The sequence below is a fragment of the Microtus oregoni genome, unplaced genomic scaffold, assembly GCF_018167655.1.
Source record: "Microtus oregoni isolate MIOR12 unplaced genomic scaffold, Mior012 000000F_ref0000247, whole genome shotgun sequence".
NCBI classification, from domain to species: Eukaryota; Metazoa; Chordata; class Mammalia; order Rodentia; family Cricetidae; genus Microtus; species Microtus oregoni.
The window spans coordinates 79,855,130-79,866,504 of NW_024543059.1; the positions used below are offsets into that span (position 1 = coordinate 79,855,130).

Below are 11,375 nucleotides of genomic sequence, written 5' to 3' on the forward strand. Positions count from 1 at the left end.
CCTTTAGGATTGCCACCAGGAAAGGGTAGGAGTTCCTTTATAAAGATGACTATGGAAAATAAATAAAACAAGCACCTTAGTCCAGCATCCAGCACAGAGCGAGGGTTCCGTAAGTCCTAGCTGTAAATAAATAGACAAGGTCATTCTGAGTACATGCCCAGAGCTTAAAAAATTATTTTAATTAATTTGCTCAGAGACTGATTTTCTGCAGCTGGAAAGATGCTCAGCAGCCGAGAGTGCTGACTGTGTAATAATGGTGACTGCAGTTCGGATGCCAGCGCCCACTGGCAAAGTGGCACATCCTGCCCATGTCTTTAGCAGCAGCTCTAAGGAGAGCAGAGGCGAGAGGAGGTCTCAGGGAGAGACTCCGCGTCAAAGCAATACATAGAGTGGTAGAGAAGAACATCCAGTTGCCCTCTTCCGGCCTTCAAATGAAGGCCACATGGTGCCATACACACACACACACACACACACACACACACACACGTGCATACACTCAAAAACATGGCATAAATACACACAAATAAACAAATCTTTTTTGGAAAAAGAAAACACCCTGCTTTTCTCTACATGAAGACACCCAAAGCTCTAACAGTGAAGAGTCTTTCCCAACATTTGCTGTATCGGAGCCACACCAATGTTTTCTAAAGAATCATCCAGCATGCTTTCATTACTTTACAGTATTCGTGTCCAAACCCCTGAAATGTGTGGGAATAAGAAAGCTCTAAGATTCAGAGCATGCCAGAGGTCTCAGAAGCTTGGATTATAGCTAAACAGACTTTCAGGAGTGAGTAACAGAGCCCAAGGCTTCGGTTATCAAGGTGGGGTCCTGTAAAAGGGATTCGGGCATTACATAGCCAGTCTCTTTCCTGTGTTTGTTACTTATCTTAGGTGACTTCTTCTGTTTCTCTTATATTTTGTAAACCTAAACACAACCATATTTGAGATTTTGGATGCTAAACACTAGCTATGAATCTAAAGGCATTGAAAAATATTATAATTCCTCTCCAAAGAGTGTCTCAAAGGCAAGCTATTCTCTTCACTAAGACTATGAAACTGGAAGTTCCTTGTGCGTTTGAAAGGAGAAATAGATTGCCACAATATTTTAACTTTGAGTGCCTTTTTTACTGTTTCGAAGGGGAAAGAGTCTGTCATTTCTTACCTACTAATTTCAGAATAATTCTCTATTATTTCTATTTATAAAACTAGAAATAATCATAAAAAGCTGCCAATGATTGCTAGACACAACACATTTTTAAAAACGATCTTAGAGTAAATGAGGTAACAGCGGAGCTCTTTGCTTGACATCATCCCGATTTTTTTCACAGCCACATTGGCATTCTCCCCATGAATCATGAGTGCAGCGATGACTTCATTCTCCAGGATGGAGAATAATTGATCTTAACCTTCGTATCACTTTCCTTTAACTTGAAGCACTAACTCAATTGAAGGCAGAGATAAATAAAATTTCTGTGAGAAAAAAAAATGACATTGGGAAAGGTTACCTCCAAAGGCCGGAAGCACACACTTTAGGAGATTTATGAAACTCCTGTCATAGAGAGTGTCATTGAAAAATTTGTGTTCTACGAGGAGATAGTAGAGTTTTTTTTCCTTTCCCGGTTGTTATATGAAATGCAAATTTAATACTAAATGCAAACCCCAACAAATCGGACGGAGCAAAGTACGTGTAAAGGTAGACTATTATTTGCATTCAAGTGATTAATGTGATTCTTTTGCTGCCACAAAGCTGAGATGCCCTCGTAACCTTCTTTGCTAAAGTTGACCATTAATTCCAATTTCCCACAAGGGACACGCACAGCTTAAGTAATGGTTTGCTGAAGGTTTCACTTGACTCTGGCTGCCTCCTTAGTTACTAAGGCAGTTCCTGTTCCGTCCCCTTCTTTCCTTTGTTCTTCACTCCCTGGTGTTATTTACCATACGGCGCCCCAGAACATAACTGTCTTTGTATTTTGGCCTGAGAATTTTGCCATGCTTTTAAGTCAACAATGGCAGCGAGGCAAACATTCACCATAGTTTTCCAAATCCGGGTCTATAGAGCTAAGAAAGTTTGCTGGGACTCATCTTGCAATTATTATTCCCCCTTTCCAAACTAGTGGCTAGCAAATGTTTTTCTTTACTTTTTTTTTGTATACAGGGAACATTATCAAGACCAGCTAATACAGACAACAGACACCCACTACCATGCATAATTCTGTCAGTGTGTGTGTGTGTGTGGGAGGGGTGAATACAGAACACACACACACACACACACACACACACACACACGGTGGCTGGACAGACCTTTAGACCTTATCCAGAGACTAGAGCTGAGCAGCCTTCACAGCTACTATCCCCATGACAGTCGTCACACGATGCACGCTTTGTGAACTGACATTTACTGTACAAATGGATGCACTACCACACCACAGTGCAAACCCATAACCCCTTTTCCTTGCCTCCAGGTACACAGATACTGTCCCCAAGCCAGGCTGCCTCCGTGACAGTCCTCAGCTGCCACCTCTGCCTGGACACCACTCACCTTGACTACAATCGCAGTAGCTCCAGTCCACTTTGCCCTGGGCATTCCGATAGAAGCACCAAGGTCTGCCCGCGCCGTTGGGACTCCTACAGAAGTTGTGTGGCTGCCCTCGCAGCTCAGCCCAGCTAGCAGGGGGCGACCGCTCCAAGAAGGGCGGCACCTCTGTCCAGTGTAGACACGGGACGCCGAGGTCGGTGGTGTTACTCCACAGCTCTCCTGCCCCGCAGCCGCGTGGGAGCCTCGGGGGCGTGTGCCGGGCGGTGAGGACCTGCGGGCGCTGGGCAGCTGGTACCCGCGGCGGGAGCGGGAAGTGCAGGGTCCTCGGTGGCCGCCGCGAGCTGGGAAGGTAGTGCGAGTGTTGGGGACGCGGTGGGGACGTTTGCGGGCGGTGCAGGGACGAGCGCGAAGCGGGATCAACGCTGGCCACTGCGGGCAGTGCCCCTAAAATCACAGCCAGCACGCAGCGGGCGAGCGCCATGGCTGCAGCGCCGAGTGTGGTCCATGCTAGGCTCCGGGTCCCCGAGGAGGGGGCGGGGCGGGGCCGGCAGAGTCCTAGAGCCCCCTCCCACGCTCGCGCCGCCGCCCTGCTGTCCCGGCCCCGGGGGCGGCTAGAGGATCAGGCGGAACCCTGGAGCAAAGGCTGGAGCGCCAGGGGCGACTCTGTCGCTGGCTATGAGCGCTGTTGCCCGGAACCCGACCTCCACCCCGCCCTCGGTTGTCAGCCCCAGGCTCAGAGGAGGGCAAGGAACTCCGATGAGCTCTTGGTGCCAACGCGGGGGACGGTCTAGGCTGCCGGTGCCAGGAGGCACGCACCACAGCCCTGTCTGGCGGCTCCAGCCTGGCATCCGTCCCTCCCACTCTCGGTCGTCCTGTCTGTGTTTTGCAATCTCTGAAATGTGGATGGAATTAGATGCACCTTTCAGCCTGGCAACTAACAGGATAGAAGTTATCAAAGCTCCCAAGGAGTGATAAAAACCAATTTGCTGAACTGAGTTCTTTAATGACAATGGCACGACTCACTGGGCTTGAGTTTCCAAGCTTAGTACTGTTCCCCCAATGAACATTAGCGGAAATTAAAAGCCCTGGCAGACCCAGCAAAAGAGCTTGAGCCCTTCTCCTTCCTGCCTCCCACTTTCCTTCAGAAACCCTGGACACCAGTTATTCAGTTTTTATAGGGAGTCATCCTGATCTCCATCCTCCACAGAAGCTGCATCCCTGTGCCACCTGCCTCCTGCCCGCAGGGCAGGGACTTAAATTAAGCCTCTTGATTTGCTGCCTCAGGCAAGAGCTGAATTTCTTCAACCTAGCATCAAAGTAGACTGTCTGTGGACGATGTTACAGGTTTTTCGTGTGGTTCAGTACACTCCATCCGATATCCCCCCTGTGCCATTCCCAAGTCTATTGGTTTAGGACTTTAAGCCTTAGCTGGGGCTGGACTTTTAAGAATTCACCTGGCTCTTTTTAGTTTTTCGAGACAGGGTTTTTCTGTAGCTTTGGAGCCTGTCCTGTTTACCTGGCTCTTGACTAGGCCACTAAGTTAAATAAGAAACCGGAAGCAGGAGATGAGGATGGCAAGCTTGCTTTCTGGAACAGTTATGTTTCTCCGACGAAGGAATTCTGTTCCGCAATGTGATGCAATCTGAAGAAAACTTAAACAAAATTTAAATGCCTATTGTTAAACCCTAGGTTTCAGTCACTAGCTGGGATCCCTGCACCGAGCTTTGGAATCCAGTTTCATTTAATATTTGGATAGTCATTTTACTGTGTAAAATAAATATTAAGAAGCTAGAATGAGTGTGTGTGTGTCAAACCTTTATTCAAGATTTTTAATTCAAGATTTTTTTCACTAATATTTTTCTGGCTCTGAAAGCATAGTTAAGATTGTATTTATTCGGTTTTGTTGTTGTTGTTTTGTTGCTATAGTTGTTTTGTTTTAGTTTCTTTTTTTTTTTTTTTTTGGTTTTTCGAGACAGGGTTTCACTATAGTTTTGGAGCCTGTCCTGGAACTAGCTCTTGTAGACCAGGCTGGCCTCGAACTCACAGAGATCTGCCTGCCTCTGCCTTCCGAGTGCTGGGATTAAAGGCGTGCGCCACCACCCGGCTGTTTTAGTTTCTCGAGACAGGGTTTCTCTGTGTAATCACCCTGGCTGTCCTGGAAAACACTCTGTAGACCAAGCTGGCCTCGAACCTTCAGAGATCTGCCTGCCTCTGCCTCTGCCTCTGCCTCTGCCTCTGCCTCTGCCTCTGGGATGAAATGCATATGCCATCACCATCTGGTAAGACTGTACTTGTGAAAGACAGTAAGATAATACATATCTGAACTTGGTCACTTTGGTTATTGTAGTAGGAGCTGACAGAGCCAGTCAGTCACAGACCTTTCATGGTAGAAAACAGTTCGAATCCAGGTCAGCCCTCTTCTTTTCCAGCTGTCTCTTCCAGTTTGAGCAATTTGTGATGTCCCAGGGAGGTGCTGTCTCGGCCTCCAGACTGCCTTCCTTGGGCCCCAGTCTCCTCTCTTGCCTCCGTGACTCTACAACCACGGCTGCCACATTTCCTAAAAACAGCGCGATAAATCGACCACCACACATCTCTTGTGCACCTTGCAGACAGGAAAACAATGGGGAAAAAAAGTGTGGAGATGACTCCATGGGGGGGGGGGGGGGAGGCTGGCAGACAGGAGGATCCCTGGAAGTTCCCGGGCCAGCAGCAAGGAACTGGGGTTGGGGGGGGGGGGGCAAGAGAGCACTTCTCAAACAAAGTGGAAGGGAGGTCTGAGGTTGTCTGCTCACCTCCAAACACAAGCTATGACACACACACATGCATGCACAGCTGCGCGTGCGTGCGCGCGCACACACACACACACACACACACACACACTCGTCATGCATATAGAGATAACGAGTTAAGAAGGTTGTTGGAAGTCAGCTCCAGAGCACAGAGCCTTGGGCAGCCAGGCCTGTCTTCCAGCTTCCTGTCCCAAAGAGGAATTAACGTTTTTCCTTACATTTAACTTTATAAAATCGACGCACATAGAGCAGAGTTACCCATAGGAAAAACCACATCTGGATTTCATAGCTTTGGTTTTAAAACCTACCTTTCTTAGAACATAAAATGGCATTTGTGTAATTGGAGCGTGGATTGAGGGCCTCAATTTGGGTTTTGCCTTCTGTTTCCCAGGCAAAGTATGATTTACCAGTCTGTTCTTTGTGTAGTACGCTACCCCTGCTAGTGTTCTATCTCTCTCTTTTGTCGTCCTTGTTGCCTCGGACGTGCATATAACTGGGATTTCCGCGTCCCAAACTCATTCCTGAAATGCATCCGGATCCTCCATTTCTGGCAGGCCAGACCCTAACTGCATCTTCCACAGATCCCTGACACCCTCTGTCTCAGATATTAAAGCTAGAGAGAAGAGCAGACAGCAACGTCAGGACTTCTTAGTTCACCTTTTCTCTGCCTTCTGTTCCTCTCAGCAGCAAAGGAACCGAGCACACATGTCCTCCCCCAGGTATGTTCCACCACCACGCTGGAAAGCCCACAGCAGGCCCCCTAATTCCTCCTTTGTCACCTCCAGTCCCATCAAGTAAACACATTGATTTGTGGCCAAAGAATTCAATTGCTCTTTTTCAAAGAAAAAGAAGAATCCTCATGACAACCCCAGCGAACTGGAGAAAGGGATCTCTGCTCGAGCGGAGCGGTTGGCAGTGTAGAGGGCCATGGGCACACCTACATCCACATCTCTTCAGGTTCCCTGATAATTTTCTGCAAATATTTGGCTTCATGGTGATTTGTGAAATCATTTTACATCACATTTTGCTAAATGGGTTTATATCATTCGATTTGGAAACACGACCAATAAGTATATTATTTTTACAGTTACCAACATAAATGTATAAAATAACTCCTGGATAAGGGCCATTTACGATTCAACTAGTGCTTGTATTTTAAAAAGCGTACAGCTTTCAAACAGATGGTATAAAGACGCTGTTTACTTTTACAACCCCATGTGCAAAAAGTGTATTAGAAAAACAGTGGGTATTACTCACCCATATTTAAAAAAAATCAATATCAGGGCCTGCCTTGGGGTTCTGGGAGATCTGAAGCTAAAAGGCATTGTCAGTGAAAATACAGTTACATGGATCTATAATGTTTAACTAAAAACTTAAGTAAGAATAATAAAGAAATGATGCGGAGTGTAAGTGAGGAATCACCAAATAATTGACGGTATGGTTGGGGCAGAAGCCTGTTGTCTGGACGAGTCTGGCGATGGAGGTCTGTGCCTCTTTCCTGTATCAGTCTCTGTCTTCTTTGCTCGCTAAGCCATGATGGCATAGAAGATCAGAGACAGGCACGGCAGTACAGATGGCCTGCTGGCTTTAAACAGCATGCTCAAGAGGAAGGAGAAGGCTCTGCCTGCTTCGTTGGTTCATGATGCACTGGTCTCTCGATCTCATCTTCGTGTTAAGGTTGAGTTTTATGATGCAGAACGAGATGGTTTTTACGTTTTAGTTTCCATTGAACATTTATTGGAATTTCATCCTCTACGGATGTTGATTCTACAAACGTGCATTTAGAGCTACCCAAATTGTGTATATACATTACTTTTGCCATGGACTTAATCCTGTGCTCAATCTGGCTGAAGTCATTAATACTGGAACACTGGACACTTCACTTTGTTTCTTTAATCCAAAAGTTCCTTGTCTATAGAAAGGAGACGGCAGGGGCATAAATTAGCCCTGGGGAAAGTGTTCAGATGCTTAATCTCCCTTCCTTTCAACAATTTCATCCATGCAGTCCAATCAAACACTCAGGGTTCCACATAAAATGTTTCACCTGAGGAATTTGCCTAAGGCCAATGAGCAGTTTCAAATCATATCGCCGCTACCCCCCCCCCCCCCGCCCCCACCCCAAACACATACTACGTGCCTTCCAGTCGCAAGTAAACTGAACACTCCAGGAAAAGCAACAGCCAAATCGCTGGCCGGTGGGCTGGGAATTACAGGAACTCAGCGCTGAAAGGGGCGTAGAGTACCAACTTCCGGTCACAGAAGCAATCCTTTCCAGAACTCCGGACAGATGGACTGCCACCTCTTTCTTGAAAGCTGACCGTGGGGAAGTGTCTACTTGGAAGCCAGCTCACTCCCTCTCCAAAAAAGTGTTGACTTCTGCAGAACCAGAAGTGGCCTTCAGGTTGAAGCCAATGTTATCTCACTGGGATTCTGCTTACACTCTCCTGTGGGTCCGGAGATGCTGTGTGGTACAGGGCTCAGCCTACATGGACTTGTGTGAACTAAGGCTCAAGTCCCTGATGTCTCCCATACCCAAGGACCAATTTCAGGAAGACGCAGGAACATTAGCTATTGCACACACTTAGGTCCCAGGAGAGGATTTACTGTGTGAGGTAGAGATAAGTCCGTATGATTTAGTGTGTCTGTTTCTTTCTGTTCATCTTCGAAATCTTCAGAGCCATAAATAACAGCTGAGATTAGAACTGGGCTGAAATGAAGGGAAGAAAGAGAAGCTATGTTATGCATTGTTTGGCCTGCTTGTTTTCCTGAAGTAGGAGTCTGCTTCAGAGATCCCCAGGTAAGCCTTTACATTTGCCTGGGAACCAGTGAAGTGGAGATGGGGAGTGGAAATTAGAATTCAGAGACCCTGGCTTCCTGATCATGCATCCGTCAACCTCTCCAGACATAGCTGAGCTGGGAAGTGGCAAGAACAGCTCCCTGCTACATAGTCATAAGGATAAGTTCTATCCTTAGAACCAGGTACAAGGCAGATGGCTACCACTGAGGTACTGGAAGGAACTTGTGCTTTCTTAGGGTAAGGACACCATCTTCTGTCTACCGTTCTTGTCTTCATACTGTATGCTAGACTCCCGCCGCTGCCTAAACCCAAGCATGTCAGTGTCCTCACTAATCCATAGCTCATGGAATTAAACTATTCGGGAAGTGAGGATTTTATTGGAAGTAGTGCCCTTTCTTACAGATACCGTACTATAGATGTGTTGACTTTTTGCATACACATAACATTTAGGAGACACAAAATTACCTAAAACCTTGTTAACCTGACAAAACCCGCATATCCTTTAAAGCTCTACTCAAGCTGAGACACTTCCCGTCACCGGATTCTCTTCTTGTAATACGTGCTAGAATGGCATGCTGTGTTTATTCAGTTCACAACCGTAGTGTCACTGTCCTGGAGCTAACCCTGCTGTAGCTTCCTCGGTGGGAAGAAGCATTCACTCCAGAGTGTATGGCTCTCATGTCAGCTGAGATCTTCCAGTAAAAGTGAATGATATTCTCTTCATGCCTTACAGGCTAGTAATGTCCTATCCACAAAAAAAAAAAAAATATCAGAAGTCAGCAACCAGCACGATGGGTGTGCAAGTCAAATGCATTTTATTCACTTGCTGGAAATGTATGCATTATTTAACCAGCCAGGTGTAGTAGTACACACCTTAATCCCAGCATTCAAGAGAAGATAGAAGCAGGAGGACCAGGTTGATGACAGCATTGCCTACATAGTGAGCTTGAGTTCAACATGGACTATATGAGATCCTGTCTCAGAAACACAAATAATAGTGATAGTAACAATAGAGAAAAATTAATATCTTGCCCATAAAATTAGAGATGACTAGCTTTCTTAGATATCAGAATGTTTTTGGCTATAAGCAAAATAAGTTTGGACTCAAAATGTATCTAAAACCAGGTATTTGGAAGGACTTAAGTGGTCTCTTACAAGATGAAGTCTTAAGTTCCCTTGAATTGATTGCTCAAAGTCTGAATGTGCTATTGGGGTCTGGATCCTTTTTGTTTTTCTTGCTGCTTGGCCTGTTAATGTTGGTGTCACTTCCTAATGGCACAAAGAGATTAAATCTAGATGGAGCGTCTGTTCGGAAAAGGAGAAAACTATGGCTTCTTGACCTTTCTTTTAGGAGGAAAAAAAAAATCTATTCCGGAAGCTTGCTAAGGATATTTTTTTTTTCAAAGATTTCTGGGAAGGCTTACACAGGAACTCACAAGAGGTCAAAGTGCAGAAAGCAAGTGCCTGCACTGTGCTCAGCCATAAATAGTGCATCTGCTTCATACTCCTCACTCCAAGGCTCGGGGCCATCGTGGAAGAGGGAGTGGAAAGATTATCAGACACAGAGGTCAGGGAGGACCTAGGGGAAACAGTGACAAGCACACAAGTGGTTACATGCACTAGATCAAGCCAGTCAGCATTCCAGCAGAAAGGGAAGCTACCAATACTTGACGGCTGCTTTGGGAGGGAAAGGCAGCTTTCTTAAAGGGCACGGCCCCTGTTAGCCTGACCAAGCTCCAGTGGATGGCTCCATGCTGATGAGTTTATGAGCAACACAAATTGGACCGGGTGAGTTGTTGGGAAAAAGAACATGAAATTTGGAGGGGAGGTTGGGGGGATGGGTCTTAGAGGAGTAGGGGAAAGGATGTGATCAAAATACACGGCACATGCATGAAATTCTCAGGGAAGTCATAAAATACTATATTACTTTACAAAGAAAGGTGCTCTAGCTAGGGTTTGAGGCATGTGCTCAGCGAGGAGAGGGTTTTTCACACAAGACGAGGGCCTGAGTGCAAATCCCTAGAATGGCAATAAAGACGAAGGGAATAACATGCCTCCATAACGTGTAAGCGCTCCTGTGGCAAGATGGGTGGCAAAGAACAGAGCATCCCTCTTCCCAAGAACCTCACAGGCCTGGAGCACGGGGCAGCCAGAAACAAAAGGAAAGAGCCTGTCTCAAAGAAGGTGAAAGATGAGGACCAAGACCCAAGCTTGTCACGTGACCTCCACAGACACGGCATTATACACAAACACACAGACAGACTCACCAGGACACACTAATGTCTGCACACAAATACACATACCACTAAAAACTTTAAAATAAATCTTATAGAACATACTGTGTTTAGCTAGAGGTGGCGGTGTGTGTCTGTAATTCAAGTACAGGGGATTGCTATGAATTTGAGGGCAGCCTGGGCAACATGGTGAATACTAGACAAGCCTGGGCTACAGTCTAAGATCCTGTCACAAAAAAAACAAGTAATAAAAAATGTTAAAATATGGTATTTATAGTATGACCATTAGAGTTTTCCAAATACTAAATATATTATGAGTACATTGTCAGTTAATCTTTTTAAACAGAGAGCAAGCTTCTAGCACAATTTATCACTTGCTTTGTTTTATTAGCAGAGTTAGTCTGCTGTTTGTCCAGATGCAATAAAACAAAAGGTTTTATCAATGAAATCAGGTGTCCAGGCTCGTGGTAGAATACTAAAAAACTCCAGGATAGCTAGGGCTACACACAGTGAAACAAAGACAGCTTAACAGTTGTCTGATAAAACTTAATATGTTGCCTGATGGAGGAAGGTCATTGGCTAATAAAGGAACTGCCTTGGCCCATTTTATTGGTTAGAGGATAGGTGGGAGGAGTAAACAAAACAGAACGCTGGGAGGAAGAGGAAGTGAGGTGAGACGCCACAGCTCTCCTCTCGGGAGCAGACGCCTGAGAGAGACGCCATGCCCCGCTCCCTGGATGAAGCTCCGACCCAGGATGGACATAGGCTAGAATCATCCTGGTAAGCGCACCTTGGGGTGCCATACACAGATGATTAGAAATGGGCTAAATTAATATGTGAGAATTAGCCTAGAAGAGAATGGGCCAAGCAGTGTTTAAAAGAATACAGTGTCCGTGTAATTATTTCGGGGCATAAGCTAGCCGGGCAGGCGGCTGGGGTGTTGGGGACGCAGCCCCGCCGCCCCTACTACTACAGTTGCCCTGTCTGGAGCTGTAACCATTGTACAAGGACAGAAAAGA

The 11,375-nt window shown here is 46.1% G+C and overlaps 1 protein-coding gene across 1 annotated transcript in view; it reads right to left on the bottom strand.

Annotated features, from left to right (window-relative positions):
- Positions 1-3,308, bottom strand: part of Prss12 (serine protease 12) — a 49,705-nt gene extending 46,397 nt beyond the window's left edge. Inside the window, exon 1 of the mRNA XM_041652539.1 lies at positions 2,540-3,308. Within this exon, the coding sequence (XP_041508473.1) occupies positions 2,540-3,017 (478 nt within the window). The 5' untranslated portion in view covers positions 3,018-3,308. The remainder of the gene's footprint in view (positions 1-2,539) is intronic.
- Positions 3,309-11,375: the final 8,067 nt, after the last annotated feature.